General features: G+C 43.5%; 1 protein-coding gene across 1 annotated transcript in view; it reads left to right on the plus strand.

Annotated features, from left to right (window-relative positions):
- The first annotated feature begins 1,290 nt into the window (after positions 1–1,290).
- Positions 1,291–20,121, plus strand: part of LOC125751682 (cGMP-inhibited 3',5'-cyclic phosphodiesterase B-like) — a 39,333-nt gene continuing 20,502 nt past the window's right edge. The window contains exon 1 of the mRNA XM_049030832.1: positions 1,291–2,302. Coding sequence (XP_048886789.1) covers positions 1,442–2,302 — 861 coding nt within the window. The 5' untranslated portion in view covers positions 1,291–1,441. The remainder of the gene's footprint in view (positions 2,303–20,121) is intronic.

The raw sequence follows: 20,121 nt of genomic DNA on the forward strand, positions 1-20,121 counted from the left end.
AGGATGTTAATACAAATCTAAATTATTATATTACTGTCATAGCCTACTTTTATGAAACAAAAATAGAGCTTGATGATATCCCCATTTTAGTATAACAATATGTGCATTAGTTCATGTCAGTCATATGTGATATTGGTTTGCAGTCTCGTAGCCACCTATTTCGCCATTATTCTGTTACTTTACCCAAAATTTATACATGCCAGTAACAATTTATATGTTAACGAATGCTTGACAGAGGATTTACAAACAACGAAATTACTAGCGAAATATACAGTAGGCCTACAATAAGCCGCAACTCAAATCAATTGTAGATTTTTGGTGATAAAATTTTTTTATCTTATTTAACTTATTTAAAGTCCCGGGTTTCAAAACCGACATCTGAGAAAACATGTCAGAAGTTGGATAACTGTTAACAAAATCACTTCCAGCAGTACCCTTCATTTAGTTACGAACAAGTTGGAAAATACAAAAATAAAAATCTAAACACAAGTTTAGAAGTTTATTTAAATTATAATATTGTTTCTGGAAGTCTTTCTTTATGGTTAATCACTGTCCATCCCGTGTGACGCAAAAATCCAAATAAAACAAATTAAGTTAAACTGAATAGTCAGCGCTTACCATAATAGGGGCCACATACTAAAATTCACTTGTTCTTCCAGAAACATTTTAATCAGAGTAAGATCAACCGTTATATTCATCCCGTCTCTACAACCTGCTTGCCTTTACAAATTGACACTCGTTTGCTTTTCGTGGAGCTTTGGAGCAGATATAGACATAACTAACAAATCACAGAAAAAAATACTCAAGAAAGTTAGTATATTTACCGTTTTAAGTTGTTATATTTATCTGTAGTTTAAAGCATGAATGCCGGATACTGGATATAAGCAAAAAGTTAACGTTTGAAAACATCGAATGAATATACGGGGCCGTTTTTATTAGGCAATATAAAATTATATGCATATTTATATACCGTTGTGTCAAAATAATTCAGTTGAATTGATCCGAGAGTTCAAACACTAATTACAATAAAACTTCTTTCTCATATTATCAAAAATTACATACATAGTTGTAGGTGATGCCAGGGAGGTGGAGGTTTTTAAGGTCACCAATTCATGTGTTATACATACATGATCAGAACAGCAACGATAGTTGCTGCAGCTTTTGGGGTTTAATCTTAAAGCTAAAGAAAGTGAAATCGCTCATAAATGGCACTAAAAATTGCACGCCTCTGTCAAGTTCATGGAGACTATGGAGAGTTTGATTTTTAACCTGTTGGTGGTGCTAGAGAGAATCATCTTCTAGGAAAAACATTTCCACCTTCTTTTAATTTTACCCAAAATGCTCGACTACCTTCCAGTGACCATGGGACGCGCTTGTAGGACTGCGTTAACACACTAATAAGTTGGAAAAAGGGAACTTTTAAAGGATATACTTTGGGAACATGGCTTTGAAAGAAGAAGGAGATATTTTCCATTGTAAAGTCAAGCACCAGGACGGGGCTGGTAACGCGAACAGGAACGGCTACGTGAAGAGCTGTGTTACTCCTTTAAAACAAGACTACCGAAAGGGAATTTTATGTAAAGTGTACAGATGTTGTAAAATTGATGTGTTTGGCTCAAACGAACTGGGAGCTTCCGTGCTTTATGCGGGCGCCTTTGCAGTTTTTGCGGCGTCTCTGCTTACATGCACCTACTTGCGGAGTAGGTACGGCTTCTCGGATCCACTGACTTTTCTTGCGGGCTTCGGACGGCGTATCGCTCCGCTTTTCGCAATAAGCCTCGCTTTCTTCTTCCTCACCTTATACTCAAAGAGGAAGAGAAGCGACGGCTACTGGCTCTGGCTGCTGCTGCCGGCCGTGTGCTTCTTCGGCGACTTCTTGCTCTTACACTTCTGGCAGGCATCAGAGGACGATGAGCACCATATGCATGTGATGGGCAGACTTCTCTCCGTGCTGGCTTGCGTGGGCTCACTCACACTGATCCCCACGCTGAAAGTCAAACACAGCGTCCTGCTTTTGCTCTTCGCTGCTTCGGTGTGGTTGCTGTGCCTGTCTTCGCACCTGAGACCCTCGCTGGCTTGCCTGGCCGGGGTCTCCGGGGCTCTGCTGGCTCTCTACTTCCACCGCCTTTTCCCGCACCGAGACGCGCCCCCGGCGCGGAGCCCCGCTGTGGAGGATAAGGTGCCGGTGATCCGGCCGAGGAGACGCTCCAGCTGCTTTTCTCTGGGGGAAACATCGGCCAGCTACTATGGCAGCTGTAAATCGTCCCGGAGACCTTCGCTGCCTTGTATTTCCAAAGAGCAGGTAGGTCGCGTTGGTAAAACCTTCAAAATATGCCGAAAGAAGTGAAGGCATTGGAGTTTTGTTCTCTTATTATATGACTAATATTTGCAAAAGTGATTTTCTATCTCCATATAGATAAAGTAAATAGTTTTCTTGCGTTGACTATAGTAGATATTTATTACATAATGTTATGCGGTGTATTAAAGATCAACTTTTCAAAGTTCCGCAATAATATTTAATTATAAAACATCATGGTTATTGTTTTTATTGTTGCTGGTAATCAAGGGAAATATAAGCAGCTTAAGGGTCGGATGTGGTAGGCATGGGGTAAAAAATATGTAAAGGTTTTCGTGTGCTCTGTAACCAGGCGGTCGGAAATATATTAGCCTACCAGTTAGACCAGTACGCTAGAGCGTTAGTGGTTCCTGGGAGGCTGATCTAAAACGATGTTCATATTAACCGAAGAATATAAAGCAATTAATTGGTTAAAAATGTACAGAAAATAACATGCAAGTTCAATTCAAAATAACATTGATGCTTAGCGACATGTTAATATTGCACGGTAACATTTTGTTACACTTCTTAAAACTGACCGCTGGATTTTCGAGTTTATTGCGCATTTAATTTTCTATTTTTATTACAACTGAAAGCTTTTATACTAGCTTACCCGTAGGTTAACAAGTGGTATGATTTTATTTCCACCCGAATTGTCTCGAAATGTCAGAATCAAGATGACAGATGGAATAAAGCACATTTTCCCTGTAGGCTAATTAATTTGATATCCTGGCAAAATAAAAAACAACGATTTTATTGGTGATGATGCCAAGTTTTAAATACGTATCTATACTAACAATGCCATCGTGTTGTACTGCTGCTGTTGAAGCCAATATAATTTATAGTATTGCTACTTTATTTAAATTAAAATAACTCTAAGAGTGTCAAAAAGTAGAAATGTCTTTATTCTTTGGTTTGGGAGAAACGTTTTCATGACCTTCACAGTTTTATCCGTTAGTGTAAATGTCTTGATTTATTTAAGACTGGGGCTGGTACACTGTGTTTGCCTAACAGTATATTTACGGGTTAGTGAGAACATAATAGTGCCGTGCATGGCAAATAGATGAAGAGCAGGTTACTTTCTCAGGTCATTTTGTTTTTCTCGTGTGGCCTGCTCAATAAATTAAGAGAGGTTTCAAACAAATGACTTAAATGGAGATTCTGCTGGTAGGCTATTGGTCACTCAGTAGACTTTCTGAATAGGTCAGTACTGCATTATGAAGTTATCAGTGAGTTACACTAAAGTCACGTGGTTGATAATCCATCAGTCCATCTCCTACCGCTTTTCCTGGTCGGGTCACGGGTAATATTAGTCCTTGAATGTTGTGTATTTTTTTTCTGCAATTTGTTGACTTACTGTACAATGTCTACACAACAAACTGAAATTTGAGGTTTGGGTTCAAAGTGTCCCATGAAACTGTAGCCCGTGACATTTTTTTTTTTTGCTCTGTGGAAAGGGCAAACGTTTGTCAAAGTTTTCCTGGATCTCCCTGGAGTGTATAAAATCCAGTGTACACTGCATGGTGCTGGTCAGCGGTCATTAGCAGATGATGTCGTTTAGCTAAAAAACAAGGTTTTCTGAAAGTGAAACATGCTTTAAAACCCTTTCTTATAGATGAGAAAGAGTGAAACGGAAATTAGGGTATGTAAATGTTGTTTTTTTTTTTTTTTTTTTTAAATTTGGTAGAGATTTGCAGGTGGAGTCTGGCTGGTGGGCTCTCCAGACTCCCACTCTTGGGTGCATCACTTGTCGGGCTCCTGGGCAGTTTTTTACTGTGAGCCAGAAGAGGTCATGCTCTTCGTTTCCCAGGTCGTCACCATGGTGACAGTTTACGACGTGCCCCCTTCTAAAACTGTGTACAATAAGACACAAAACACACATTTCTGTTATTTACCCCATTGGATGTTATGTTTGGCAGTTAGCACCGTCCATGAGAATGAGTAACCTCATTATCTAAATGCTGTGAAGATAATTTTGACAGTTTGGTTAACTTCTCTGAAGATATCTAAAAGAATAGTACAGTTCATCGCCTTTTTTTCGATTTCCAAAAGCTAGATTTATGGATGGTGCTCACACCAGGGCTGACTGTGTGGAGGTCAGAGTTCAGCGTGGGGCATCGGCTTGCAGCGTGAGGAGTGGTAAGATGCACAACGAAGCTCACGGAAAGAGCAAGGTCCAACCCAGCAGAGCTCTCTGCCTGCAGCTGGACATGGTCTCGCACCACCGAGCAAAGGGAGGCGTGACGCGCTTAGACGTTAGACAGCTGCTCAGTCTTGCGAGTTGTTCCTCCGCTTTTGCTGGTCTGTAGCCTCATTAGATCAAGGTGAATTCAGCTGGATAAATTCTCCTTGGGTAGAAGATCTTCACAGTGAAAAACTTTAAGCTAAGGATTAGATAAACTCCACTAATATTAGTTCAAAACCAAAACTGCTTGAAAAAATCAGGTGCTACCATGATTTCATGTACTCAGGTGCACGCAACAGGGTTTTAGACAGGAGCTGAAGCAGAACTAGGCAGCAGTATGACATCCGTGATGTTACTCAAAGCTGACTTCACATGCTCCTTTTTAGCAGCTTGTAATGCCATGGCTTTCTGATCAGTATCTATGTGGCCTTTTCACACTGCGGTCAGCCTGATTTTCACAGGCAATTTAAACTTTGAGAAAGATCTGAATGAATAGCAGGTCATTCTTTAGATGACTGAGGAGCTTTTTCCATTGTCTTTGTGTTAGTCACCTCACATTGTGAAACCTTTTATTTATATCTCCAATTGTGTCATTTACCTGGTTTGTTCTTCAAGTGTTGCTTGTAAAATTATTCTTTTCCACTTTGCCCCTTTTTCCCCCATATACACCACTGCATTAGGTACACTGGCTCATTATTACAAATGGCCTGCTCCACTGAACAGCTAATCGTTTGGCTGAAACAATATATTCATCATCCAGACAGGGTTCAGAGGCTCAGTTGTTATGTGGTAAGCATTATAACAGCTAAAATATGAGATCATAGTGGTTTTTAAGCATGCAGTGATGTGTTGTTGGTGCCAGATGTCATGGTTCTAGCATCTACACACACACAAACATGCACGCACACCAACATACCCGTATATTTTCTTATTTTCTGGTATGAGAAATGACACTAACTTCTTTTTTTCATGCTTTATTTAGATATAAATTGTTAAATATGATACCATGTAGAAGATTTTGAGTTTTTTTAGGTTGTAGTTACATGAATTGCATAACTATGTATAAGGTCATAAATGGATTTGCCCTTTCGGTGCTTAAACATTCAAACTGGAATTAGTGACTTAGGACTATCTAGTACTACACTATGGCTTAATATTTTATTGGCAATATTTAACCTGATGATGATAATAAATTGCCTAACAAGCTAATCAGATGTTGAATGTTCTGCAGTCTTTCTCATATTGCCATACCTCTAAGCTGCATGGTTGTGTGGCGAGTTGCAAAGCATATTGTATTGTAGCTTTGTTTGACATACAGAGGACACATGTTAGAGTGCCTCCCAGGGGCTTCTGCTTTCCAAGCCTGATTAAACACGACAGGCAGACTATGGGCTTGCTGTCAGCTAGATCACAGCGAGACTCCATACGCATCCACACAGACACGTAGCATAACTGGGCTGATTTTAAAGTAAGCTTTCTGCTGCAGGTCTTCTGCACATTTAAGTGTGGCATTTATTAGTTGCCTTCTGAGTTCAGAGTATGCATGACCTCAGCACCTGTTACGCTTTCTTGACAGACGCAAGCTTTTGCCGTTGCCTGCTCACCACGCCCCTCCACCAATCAGTTTGAAAGGATCAAAATGCGGCCGGCGGTACGCAAAAGGATTAGCAGAGTTTATAGGCTCTGGATCCTAGCAACCACAGGATAACACTCCCCTGTGTGTGAGCGTCACCTTTGATGTCAGAAGCCGGCCTTGTTTGTTTGCCTCCTTTGTTTTGTGGGATGTTTCCCGTGGACTGGCAGGCTTGGCGTTCTTTACCAGTACTGCAGAACGCCACAGTGTGATGTTTGAGTGAGGCTACTGGTCAGCAGAAATGGCTTATCTCACTGACCACTCACCCAATCTCAGAAGGAAAAACAGAAAAAGTTGATGAGGGGGTGGGTGGGGGGGATTTGGCTGTTGATTATTTTAAAGCAATGCAAGAAGGCATTGGGCCAGGGTTTAACCAAATGCGAGTGAAACGATTCCTGTTTTTCAAGTCTGACTGTAATCCATTGTTCTTCACTTGTTTTTCATGATATTTGTCATGCCTTTATGCAAAAAGGGCATGATGAATACAGTGATATTTTTGGTAGTTTAAAAAAAAAAAAAACAAAACTGAAATTGTGCTTGAAAATTGTCAGGTTCAGAACTCGGCGAGAGACTGCTCTTAGGAAAGTACTTGGTACCTGAATTTTGGTTAAATTTCAAGCTAGATATGGACGAAATGGGTAAAATCTAGCTGGACATGGTAAAGTGTAAACTCTCCAAGTTGGAGATAAACCCGTCACAGTGCTGATTGTCATTTGGTTAATGAATTTTCCGGTTGTCTAATGTTGTGGTAAAGACTTTCTGTCAGTTCATCCTCGTGGCAGTGTGTGATTGTGGCTTTGGCCAACTGAGCTTTGGCTGCTCACGTCACATCTTTCATGCGTTTAATCGAGGGGGTAGTGTGGGGTGGGCTTGGGTGGCGAGTGTTTATAGCAGGTGTTTGTCATTTCTGAGCATGGGTTACACAGGCGACTGCCTGGACCGTGTCAGCTTTAACTCCAGTGGTTGGGGGTGGTACAGGCGTAAACAGGTTGGTATATCAGCCCTGCTGATCCCTGCAAAGCACCCTGGGTAATTCAGACAGCACCCAGTCATATCACATTATTAAGTAAAGAAATGCACTCAAAAATAAATGTTTAATTCCAGAAATATAGCAGAGACATTAAAGATCTTGAATATAGCTGAACAGAATTCTAAACTTTATTTACAAGCAGTTCATTTAAAAACAATGTATTAGGATTGTTGTCAAACCTGTTTAAAATTAAAACACATCTGCCAGGCATTTAATATACAAAATATGGCTGAATATAAAGACACTAGCCAATTTTATGCATTATCCTGGCTGAGTACTGCTTAGGAAGCCATTAAAGACTGAATCGTGTAAAGCTAGTTTTTGGTAGTTTTCTTTAATTTCATTTAAGACAGGCGAGGAGTTATGAGTGTATTGTCCAGGTGAATGCAACCATCGAATAAAGTTATGTGTAGAATCAATCTTTTGCACATTTTCTACCCTGTAGTGACAGCAAATTGTTCTTCCAGTTGGGTGTGCTGATGGTTGGTATTAAAAAGCAGATCAGGCTGGGAATTTATTTATGCATCCTAGATTTATCTGTCTGATTGCTACTGAAACACAGGAAGTGTGAGACTACAAAAGATTAATAGAGATAATTTGAAGATTCATTGAAAAAAGCCCAGTGGTCTCCAGCAGGAAATTATTCTAATGAAAGAGTGTAACCACAACAACATTTGTCGAATGAAAATGTAGACCAAATTTCAGAAAGCCAGTTCTTTTATATTTCAGTCTCAGTTCTGTAAGCAGTGCCTGAGTGATCTTTTAAGGGTGGAGTTACCGTACAAAGACGCTGCCATGCGGTGCGGTTGGAGCTGAAAGTCAAACCAGAAGTGCTTCTTTGCATGGAGAACTTATTTACATTTTATTGATGTATCTGTGACTTTTATCCAGAGCATTGAAATTGTTTGCCTAACATGGGACAGAGGAGGGAACAGCTTTCCATTGAGTGTCCTGTACCCCATCCCTGTGTAAGGCATGGAGGGGACCAAGGATTTTGATCCCTTGGGGCTGCCCCCCCCTCCCCCCCCCAATCCATCCAGTTCCCATGAGGCTGTGAAATCTGATTCCACGGCGTGCGTTAAGAACTCTAATGAATCCATGTTTACTTCTGCTGACTGGTAACACATACCCATGTACATGGATTAGGTTCTCCCGTATGCCTGTCTGTCCAGCATTTATGTGCTTGTGAATAAATATAAATAAGAAAATTGCCATTTATTGTGTCCCATTTAAAAGTGGGCCTTTATTTCTCTCTTTCTGAATCATAAAATGTTATACAGATTTTTTTTAACAGGAGAAAGAATTAATGCATAATTTCAGAGCTAAAATGCTTGTTTGAAATCCAGGTGATATTTGAGCCAAACCTGTTGAATGGCATTTGTATATATCGTCTCACCTTTGCTGGCTGTTAATGTCTTGCATCAAGTGAACCAACCAGCTAACACTTGTGGCCGGGCAGGTCTGCAGGTGTCCCGCCCGCTGTCTGGAAAGCAGCGTGAAGTGATATAATGTTGACGTCACTGCCTGGTGACGGATGAGTGTGCGTGTGTGTGTGACTGGAAATCCCCTGCTGTCCCCAGGCAAAATAACAGCCTGTTTGCTGGGATGTAGCTCTCAGTGCCTCCTAACCAAGAGAGCTCAAAGGTGTTGTGTCTCCTTTCTTTCTTTCTCTCTTTCTCTCTTTCTCTCTCTTTCTTTCTTTCTCTCTTTCTTTTCCCCTTCTTAAGTCGCTAATGACATGGAAGTTCACACTGCCTAACAAAATCAAAAAATATATATTTTAAAATTATTTACAACCAGTTTCTGGTTCTGGTTTAATTTCAAAATTAAAACAATGAAGTATAGTATAAGTAAATAAATGGATTTTTTTTCCTCTTAATTTTTATGATGAAGAAATGTAAATATATGGATAATAGGTTATGAGTTGCTTTAATATGAGTAATTAAAAAATAAAAACAGTGATAGCAGCTCTAGTAACAATATTGCTGTCAGCACTTGTCTGAATTTTGGTGCATTTACACAGAATATGAGTACCCTCCTACAAGCTGTAACAAAGACCATTTTTTGATACTGAATCCACAGTGAGCTGAGTGCAGGGTAAACAGCTCAGATAAGCTGGTCTTTACCAGAGCTGGGTTAGAGCTGGCTCCTGTCACAGTTTACGCAGGTAATGACCAGGATCTGGCTGGGAGCCAGGGATGCATACTTCACTGTTGAGTCTAGTAGCCCGTGACGGGCATTTTAAACGCGTAATCGTGTATTTGTTGAGTAGATGATATTGTTGACAGATTTACAGTACTGATCTAAAGGGGACTGTGGTTGTGATACTAATTAACCAGTCAGCATACTTAATAGTAATGTAAGGCTAGCGAAATTTGTTTTATCAAATCATATCTGAAATGTTGATGTGTTGTGCACGTGGTTGCAGTGGGGTGGAATGATGTAGTGAAAGGGTTAATCCTTGCTGCTCCGCCATTGGCTGGCTGCTGAGTGAAACGGGATGCATGACTGTGTCATCAGCCGGTGAGCAGAGGAGGAAGTTCTGGAGCAGTAGCTCCGCAACTCTGAGCGTTCCCTTGGAAACCCATTTGCGTCATGACGATCAGCAATTAGTTTGGAACTCTCTAATACCGACAGCAACTTTGCAGGGCTAGACTCTATCATGGCTGACGCTGAGTTTGTATCGCTGCACTGCGTATGTTGTCAATGTTTGTGCTCTGTGAGGCTGTGTGATAATTTTAATAGTCTTAAATCAGGGCGGCTGTGGGGTGGGGTGGGGAGTGGGGTTGGGGGGGGGGGCATGACTGAGGTCATGCCCTGTTCCCAATTCTGAGGTTGTCTGACAGAACCAGTGGGGCGGCCTCAGCGAGAAGTGACCAGCTGTTCAGGCCCGCCCTCCAAGTTGCTTGGAAGGAGTAGTTGAACCCATTTTATTTTTCTGTACACGACTGGTGAAAATGCTTACTGCAACAACGGCCATATTTCCTGTGAAAAGCACTAAATTGTCTTTTTTTGCACGCGTAGGTTGTCTGTAGGCTACATGCTAGTGTAATTGTGCAGTTAGCGCCTTTAGCGTAATTGAAACCTGTTTTTTTTTTTTCCTTTCTTTTTTAAATGCCCTGCCCAACCTCTGTAGGGTCAGTCACTTGAGGAGACGATTATGAGACACTGTGCGTGTGTGTGCATGTGTGTGCTTAACTTATTGGGTAACTTATTTTTATCCAATTTACTCAGTATTTCTCCTGTGTGGTTTCTTGTAGAAGCCCCTGATTCATAGCGTACCCAGCAGTCATAACACTTGAAGGAGCCTTTTATCGAACCTTTTCACACAGCCTCAGAACTTCATGACACCAACTAGTGTCAGGCAGTTTATAATATGCTACCTTCGAGTACTGTAAGCTGCCACTGAAGCTGAACTTAAACGTCTTTGAACCTTTACGTTTGGAATAGTTGGCGTCTCATTGAGTGTGAGAGCTGCGGGGTTTAAAGGCTGAACTCATGCACCCTTTTGTCCTTAAATCTGTGCCCGTTTGTCAGTTTTCCTCGTACGCCGCCTCTGAAAACTGTGTCAGTGCAGTGACTTTTACAGCAGCAGCCAGTTACCAGGCAACTGTGAACGTCAGCCCTCCGGCACAGATGACGGAGTGTGTTTGACGACCGAGGGCAGACCCCCCTGGATGGGCCGGAACCGCAAGGCAGTGATTAGCCCCCCCCCACACCACCCCACCTGCAGGCGTACATGGGCATGCATCTTGTCATTGAGACTCCCATCTCCTTAATGATCTGCTTTAGATATCAAACAGACTGTCTAGTTTACTTTTGTTTCTTTTCTGCTGACAGTCGCCGTTGAAATCAGAGATGGGAACAGCTGAATGGGAACATCTCCCACTGCTGTGAGGACAGTTGGAATGATCTGGATAAGGGCTCTGTAATGCATTGCCGGGTGCTGGTGAGCGTGGAGCCTATTTCAGGAAGTATCAGGCATGAGGCAGGATATGATGTAGGAAATGTAGCTGTGGGGGTTTGCCCTTGTTTATAAACTGTTTAGTGTAAGAATATCTCACTGGACTACTCTTGCACTGTGAATTTTAAGCTGCTAGAGCTTTAAGCAAATACTATAAAGGCTTTTTGATAGGAAGTGCACTTGTGTTCTCCAGGGGTCACGAGTTTGGCTGCATAGGGTCACAGTTCTCGGCTTTTTGGCCGACGTCGGCTGCCGAGGGTGGGAAGCGATCCAGTGGCTGAGCAGAGATTACCGCTACTGAACCTGCTCTATATAGGTCTCAAAAAACCCCCAGGATTACGCAAGAACAAGGAGTTCCGAACTCTGTCAAAATGACTTCAGGGGGAAAGGGTGCCGGGTGACGTTATGAGTACGGACAGGGGACGGGTTGGAGACGGGGGGGCCCCGTCAGGACCCCTTGTGACTTTGTTTCAGCCGCATGACGCATGTACTGTGGCATGGCTCAGTGACAGATTCACCCAAAACCAGGTCACGCCACCGTCTTGTCACAGATCCTGCTTCCTGCAGAGCGCTGCTCGAGGGGGGGGTCGAAGTGTACTTTTGATATCTCATCCTATGCGTAGAATTCCTGCCTTTGTGTGCAAAGCCTGCACACTCTAGGCTGATGGAATCCCGGGTAACGGTTTTCACCTGTGCTTTTAATTTTTTGTATTTTTTCTGTCCTGACAGTCTAGCCATTTTAACATCTGCAAAGTATGCACAAATATGCTCCAGTACGTTGTCCCTCTCCAATAATAATAATAATAATAATAGTAATAATAGTAATAATAATAGTAATAATAATAGTAATAGTAATATTATAATTAGCACAGTGGTACCTTGGAGCATGAACTTAGTTTCAGAAGTCTGATCGAGTTCTAAGTCAAATTTCCCCCATAAGAAATAATGTAAATGAATTTAATCCGTTCCACACCCCCAAATGTTTGCCTATTGAAACTTATCTACCTACCTAACTAATGGTAAAATGCATTAAGAATCAATATAAAACTAATACACATACAAAAGCAGTAAACATGGGTTCCAAAAAAATGTAGCACCTAGTGAAGTAACAAATGAATCAATCCCGTAGCCAGTGTCAGCTCTGAAAGCAGAATGGAATGACCTTGTTTTGGTTCTTGATACAATCTGCCATGTCCTTTTGACCTCCAGAGGCATTCAGACTACAAAAGCGCAGATGAGGCCTGATGGCCAGCTGTTGGATGCATGTGCCAAAATGTATACAGGCGATTGAAAATCTCTATTCCTGTTGGTGCAACAATGCAACGTCGATTTATGATGTTTCAGTTCTCTGGTTTTGGCTACAAAGGGGAGTTTATTTTATTATGTTTTTAGAATGAAGTCTTACAGGTTGGCTTGTATTTACATTCAGTGGTCAGTTTGAGGTACCCCTGCCCATGAATGCAGGGAGGATGCTCCTCCACGCAGATGAGTGGCTTCCAGCTCCAAGCTCTCTTTGTTGGTTAAGGATGTAGTGGTTTTCTCAGAAACACATTGCAGTTTTCGGCGGTTTACTGAGGGTGGGGTGATAGATAAAAAAAAAAAAAAAAAAACATCTGGTAAGTGGCAGTTCTGTGCCCAAAACACCTTATTAATGGGTAAGAGGTGAATTTGTTAGGAGAGCACTGAAATAAGAACAAAGGCTTCTCCATATGCCCAAAATGATACTGAAGATGCAAGCAGGCCATGCCTGACACTGAGTAGGGGTGCTGAATAAAACAGCCACTGAGTGTAAAAACACCCAGTTATGTATAAGAAATATTCTTAATGCTGTAACATGTGATGTTGTTTCTTAGCATTTATTATTTTTTTGGCCCTTTGTCCGTCATTTGTGGTTATTGACTTTCGCGTAATCCTGTGTGCATTTTAAGCGGTATATTCTGATGCTTCTGTGAAGTGTGAGGGAGACCCTCTCTGCCCTGCTGCAGATCTGCAAGTGTGAAATCCCCCGCAAAGGATGCGGTGACTCTGGTGAGATTAAGGGCAGAAGCAGAGACCGCCTACCACAGACGCCGCTGGAACTTTGCGTCAGAGACTGCGTCTCTCCTTGCCGAAAAGTCCTCTTAACACATGACATCCTATGCATATTCTTATTAACTAGGCCTTGGCGCCTTTTGCTGTATTTTCTATATAAGAATAAGTGGTTCACCCAGATCTGCCCCTGTGTTCTGGTTGTATTTCCCAAAGTAAATTAATTAAACCGTGTCATGCTGTTAATTTCATTGTGCTACTCTTGCAGGGTATTCTTAGTGAGAAGTGAAGAACTGGAATCTTATGAGATTGTGCCATATTCATTGTCCACCTAAAGCATTTCGAGAAATAAAAACCACCCTCAAACACTCTTTGATTGATCATATTGTTGCTGACAGCTACATCAAATTTACTTTAATATAGTTATGAATGACGTGACTGTCTCCCTGCTTCTTATGAATGTGATTCTTAGATAACGCAGTAGTTCAGACAGGTGTTATGTAGGATTTGTTGCTCATCCAGAAGAAAATTTCAGAAGTAATTTAAATGCTAACAGTTGGTATTTTATGGCACTAACATAACCAACACATTTTCAGAGTGATTCATAGAATTGCCTTTCTGGAAGGTTTTGTAAACACCCACATTACATGTGTTGATAGATTAAGATGGACTCATGCCTTATTATTTTTTTTTTATCCAAATATAGTCACCCCCCCCCAATCACGACCACAATGAGAGGCCCATGGGTGTATTCCAGTATAGTGGTATATTTTGGGTTTGTTTGCAAGGCTTCAGGAAAAGGGACGATGGAGGCAGTTTGTTAGGGGTTTTCTCAGGCTTCTCTTTCGTGGTGGGAAGTTGGAGCCTGTATGAAATGCTCTGCACACTCTGCCTTTTCGGCATTGTTCGCAAGGCTGGAGTCATTTCAGTGTTATGAAAACAGTGTTCATCAAGATCAAGAATGAACTTTTCTTTTTCTCATGATACAGAATGCCACAGATAATGCACTGGCAAGCAGCCCTTTGCCTCACGCTTGTTGAGATAATGTAGCTCAGCAATGGAAAAGGCTGAGGGTTAATCTGACGAAATTTTAACGACACTGTACAATGGAAAATGGAACCTGTGCACTGGGCGGTCAGGACGGCTTTGCCTGCCATCTTGCTGGGCTCCTAAATCCCATCCTTTTGGAAGCTCAGAGACCTGCAAGGCAGATGTTCAGACCCCCTGGAATCATCTGGACCTGATTTTGTTTTTTCCTGGTCAGTCGGATAACAGCAATAATTTCTGCATTATTATAGCTAGACAGATGCTCCTCTACTTATGAACGAGTTACGTTCCGATTGGCTGTTCGTAACTTGAAATGTTCGTAAGTCCTTATTCAACATCGTTTTAAGGGTACACAAATCTACATGCATAAGCAAGTATGATATAAAGTCAATACATGTTTTATTATCCTAAAACACATTACTAATGATACATAAAATAAAAATGGATAATGGATGCACAGAATATTTCAGAATAAAAATGTAAAGTAAACTTTAATCTCAAGAGTAAAAGTAAAAAAAGGAAACTCATCTCAAGAGAGCACGTCTTACCGATACACAAGTACAAAGAACTGGGATGCTGGGAGTCCGCATGCTATGCTGCTGTGCGGCGGGAGTAGCGGGCAGAATTCACATTAGGCAGAATTGACGCACATAACAAAATTTGATGTTGCGGACAGAAAACGGGAGACCAAAGAACACAATTTGAACTTGCAGTCCTCGTCGTTGGTATGCCTGAAAGTTCGTAAGTTGAAAGTTCATAAGTAGTGGAGCGTCCGTATATGTGGCTTTGTGTGTGGAGTCTTGCACGGTTTCCCCACGTTCACCTGTTTACCCCCATAGTCCCAGCCATGTAGTTAAATGCAGTGGTTTCTCTGAAGTGCGTGTGACAGTATGTGGGGATGTGTGTGTGTCTTGTGATAGGCTGCCATTCAAAGTGCCTTATGATTCTGGGACAGGGTCACAGTGAGCCTGGGGCTTATGGGAGAAAGCTGGTTGTATTTTAATTGTAACCTCAAAATCCAGGAGCATGGCTCCTGGAGAAACATCCATGGCCGTCTAGTTATTCTGTACTGGGCATGGAGCTGTATGGCCAGAGCCCTTCTCCTGTCCATCTTACAAGCCCTTGACGGCTTTGGCCGATGTGCAGGGAGCGCAAGGCGTGCTGGGATGTGGCCATCAGGCTGTGCTTTTGCTGAGCCCTCATGCCTTCAGGAGCTCCTCTTAGTCTTGCAGAGCCAAAGCCTGCCGGCTACCCAGCATGGGGTCAGTAGGTCAGCTACTTACCTATAATCTTAAGTCTCCTAAGCACTCATTAAATATCAGTATTTCCCCAGGGAATGAAATTTCCTGATTTTGCGAGAATATGAAGCATGCATTAGCAAGTAACCGTGTTCCCAGTCAGTTGAACATTCTCTGTTTAAGTGCATTTTAAAAAAAAAAACTTCTGCAGCAGCAGGCATAGCTGAAATGGAGTTTAGCGTGCTGTGAATGCAGATATGGGTCACGTTTCACAACATCCTGTTCCTGCAGAGTCAGGATCTTTGTGGCTCTAAGTGAGACGCCTGGCCAGCCTGTCCCCGCCGCCGCTGCCGCCGCATTCCTGGACTGTGTATACGCACTACCATCAGTGGCCAGGCTTCCATCACTCAGGCGTTCGAATGCCTCACTGTGTCGCTGTGGACGGCAGACTTCCTGCCGGCTGGCGCCTCTGCCTCACATTTCATGTGCCGGCTAACTGGAGGTCCCCCACCCTGAATCGGGGTGTTTCAGAGAGGCTCATCAGTCAGAAGATCAGCTCCCTGTTCAGGAGGACTGACGATAAAATGCAGATCCTTCCACAGTACTCCAGTGTCACTGGGTTTGTCAGTGCAGCGTGGCCTGGGGAAAAACCCCCCAGCGGCGAAGGCTGGAGTGGAGTAACGTGTAGTGTGGTTCAGGAGTGGGGGGCCAGACAGGAGCTGGCCTTAGGGGTCACGTGATGCACTTCTGTCCTGTCTGTTACATCTCTGCCAGTGGTCCAACATCAATACTGTTGTAGTAAATGTTGTTCTAAACAGTAGCTAGTTCTTAAGATTTCACTTTCGGAAGTGAAAGGAAAAAATTCTCAAACACCCCCAGTTAGGGCAAACTCCAAACACCAGAGCAAATTAAATATAATTTACCTTTACATAGCATTAAAGTTACCATTGTTATTTACCATTTATGTTTAAAATATGTTGGGGGTAGGGGACCTTTTGGCTTCTTGAAGAAGGGGACTTGTAATGATTAATCTGCCCCTAGGTTGTATTTACTTGCTCCGTTCTGTATACAGTAGACAGTAATGGCAGCATCATTGTTTCCAGACCCCAGAGTGGATGTGAGGAATGTGTTTAGTCTTGTATTGTGTCTGCGGGACTTGGCCCGAGGCTACGCGCCCCAGCAGCGTCATTTCTGCTTGCGACGGCAGCCACCGCCATTGTGCTCTTGAAACATGCCCATTGTCTGAGAAAGTCTGCCTTTGACGTCATAGATCTGACCTTCACTCAGCTCACAGCTTGCGTTTTTTTTTCTTTTTTTGATTTTCCTGCAAACATGTGTTTGTCATTATGAAGGCACTTTTCGCCCTGGCAAGTCGCCAAGGAGGGGGGTGCAAGGCCTCAGATTACAGAGAGCTCCCTGGGAGACCCCTCCCCTGGCGAGGCCCTGTACAGGCTCCCACGCGTCCTGCATGCCAGTCACTTCGCACCTGCTTTGTTTCAGGCTGCTGATAAGCTTGTTGGGATTTTATTTTCGTTTGACGTCAAGCCAGCTGTAGCCAATTTGTGCACGATGTAATCTAATCTATTATTGTGTGGGGGGGGGGGATCCACGTTTAACAGTGTGTTTTGTTTTAAATCAGTGCCTCGTTCCTTGGAAATTAATGCATCTGCCAGTATATGTCAGGCCGGCTTTTTTGGGGGGTTGGGGGAGTGATGTAAGCGGTTTGGGGGGGTGGGGGCTGGGTACAGCTGGGTATCAGGGTGCAGGTAGAGAAAAAATGGCTGGGTACAGTTGCAGTGAATAATCGGGCTGCTCACCTGACCTTGCTTCCAGACGGCTGCTCCTTTATAAGACCATTGCTGCAGATGACCCTGCAGCCTCTTGCATGTGCTTTATGCTGCACCAGAGCATATCTGCGGATGCCTAGGGCATGGACGTGCCATACTGCACATGTAGGCATGACTTTGGTGCGCTGAGCACGGCCGGGGTGGGTGGGGCAGTAGAGTTTAGACAAAGGTCAGACTAGACTACTCACTCCACTCCAACAAATCTGGCAGCACCTGTTTGCGAGCTGGGTGGCTCTGCTTTGGCTGCTCCAATCAGGGCCCGGCGTCCCTCTGCCAGCTCGGAGTATGTCCAAGGCTCCCCCCAGCCACTTCAACTTGACTGACACATTTCTTTCCTTCATCCATAATAAAAGAGGAATGTAAAAATGCAATGACGTTTGTACTTCTGGTGTTAAATTGCATTTTTTTCTTTTTTTTCACAGTAAGTTAACCTAAGAGATGTTTTTGCAGCAGTGCCCTCGCTTTGCCACAGTCCCTTCACAGTGCCTCTGGCGGTTCCGTCTTGTGTGTTTACAGAGCTCGAGTAAAGTGTGATAAAGTTAAAGGGCAGTGAAGGTGGCGAAATCTGCAAATCCCTGATAAAACGCCTCTTGACACTGGACATTTAGGGTAGATTATAGGAACATCTAACAGCTGACTGCATAGCCACGCCCCAAATGGCTGGATAACTCATCTCGCCAACCTGACATTATTCTGACGTGTAACACACATTCAGACGTGCGGAAATCTCTGCTTTGTTTGAGAGCAGCTTCCTATGGGTAGGTCATACTTAGGTGCATGCGTACAAACCCTGTTTTGTGAGCAGCAGTGTTATAAACTCAGACGGATGGAGAATCTGAGAGCTTGCCAGGTTCATGTGGAGTGCAATTTAAATGGAGGACGCTCCTCTACACACATTTATGTAGCATTAGTATTTTTATTAGCTCAGTAAAATACAATTGAGCATTAATTATATAATTAGGGATCATCCCTGCTTGTCACTTTGAATAAAAGTACCTGCTAATTAAAAAGTAATGTAAATGAAATGTAACAGTTGCATAATATATGCATTTTTTTTTTGTGTAATCTAGTGACCAGAAAATGGCTCTCCTGTGAGAGGCCTGGCCGGCCTGTCTGGATGGCTTATGTGCGAGGGTGAGAAGTGAGCACCTCAGGTGGCTGTTCGATAAGCCAGTCAGCATGCTCCGCTGCGGGGGGGCGAGGGCGAGCGATGGTGCTGTCGGGGTGTCGGGGACATCCATTCAACATGTTTATGTGGAGGGGTGCGTGTACTTGTGATGTGCTGTGATACTGCTGACTGGATGAATCCAGGCCAGACAGTGACGGCAGAGGTGTTGGGAGGGTGTGAAAAAGCGCTTAAGCCACCTCCATTCTGAAAGGGTTCTACACTCATGGCAGGTCACCCTGACACCTCGCTGGGTGAGAGCAGCTACGTCTCCCCAGATGTGTGGGGCTGGGGGGCATGTAAGCAGCTCGTTGTGCCACGTTGGAGGGGTGCGGCGTGGGGTAAATGCATCCAGGGTTCGCCTGCAGGCTCCACATCCACATGTCTCTCCTATTAAAAAGACTTAAAAACATAATTTTCCTGCCTGTTCTGCTTGTTAATTACTGAGCCGCCTTGTAGGAATCGTCGCCATGACCATCCCATTAACATCAGATTTCTAGGTAATGGTACATGCACCCTTAAATTTAGGCTTCTGACTAACCCAGAAACAGGGCTCTGGAGGCGTAGCTCCGTACGCTGATGGAATGGGGCTCCTAAGGTCGCTTTATCCGTCTCGGCACACGCACCAGTGGAAGTGTCCACTCCGACGTTTACCACGCATTTGACGTCGCTCTGCGCCTCCGCCGTCGAACACCTGCTGTGCTCCAAATTTGACTGCGCAGCTTTGGACACACTTTGCATGACTGATTCACTAGCATGTACTATTTACAAGGTAATAAAACGGGGACATCTGTGTAAAAGCGTGTGCATGTGTGTGCAGACTTGTCTCGAATTGAAGATCTCACGCCAGCCAGCTGAGCAAAGTTGGCAGCTTTCTGAACTGGCTCTCTGAATTTGTAAACCATTGAGAAACACACAAACCTCACTGTTGTACGTGTGCAGGGAATAGAATAGTAATTTATATTATTATTAATAAACATATAAGTGCAACACATCGTGTGCATGTGGCTTGACCAGAAAACTATGAACATTTCTGTGTACATATACAGAGTGGAAACATGAATGTTACGTGAGTGTTGAATCAGCCTTTAGCAGTGAGCAGTCTCTCTCTCTCTCTCTCTCTCGGCTGTAAATTAATCTCTGATTGGACGATTTAGCCCTTCTGCTCCTGCCCTATGTCTCATGGTCAGAGAGGCCTATCCGACTGAAGACAACGATGCTCGGGGTTGGGGGGGGGGGCGGGAATGGCAGAGCTTCTAGCTCCAGTCTTCCGACTGTTGAACTCAGCCCCTTAGCCGCCTCCCTGGCTCACGGCCGCTGTTGGTTCTTCAGCGATCACACGGCCAAGTCTTGTTGTCTTGTGTGTGAGCATTTCTGGGTAACTGAGTGAGGAGCTCTATCATTCCACGTCTCCCCGTTGGCCTGGTGTGGGGGTTACCCATAACAGGCTGCTGCCTCCCCAGGGCAGGTCAGGAGGAACCCCCGCAGATGGTCTGCTCAGCTGGTTCTCCAGGCCTCCTGCCCGCTGGTATCTGGGTAGCCAGTGGTGCCGTTTTGATTTCAGACAATCTTTATTGATGTCAGTTGGTCCAGTCTGAAAACTGTGTATTGTTTCCTGTAGTTAATTATATATTAGTCATACAATGCTT

This window comes from Brienomyrus brachyistius, chromosome 11 (genome assembly GCF_023856365.1).
Source record: "Brienomyrus brachyistius isolate T26 chromosome 11, BBRACH_0.4, whole genome shotgun sequence".
Lineage (NCBI taxonomy): Eukaryota > Metazoa > Chordata > Actinopteri > Osteoglossiformes > Mormyridae > Brienomyrus > Brienomyrus brachyistius.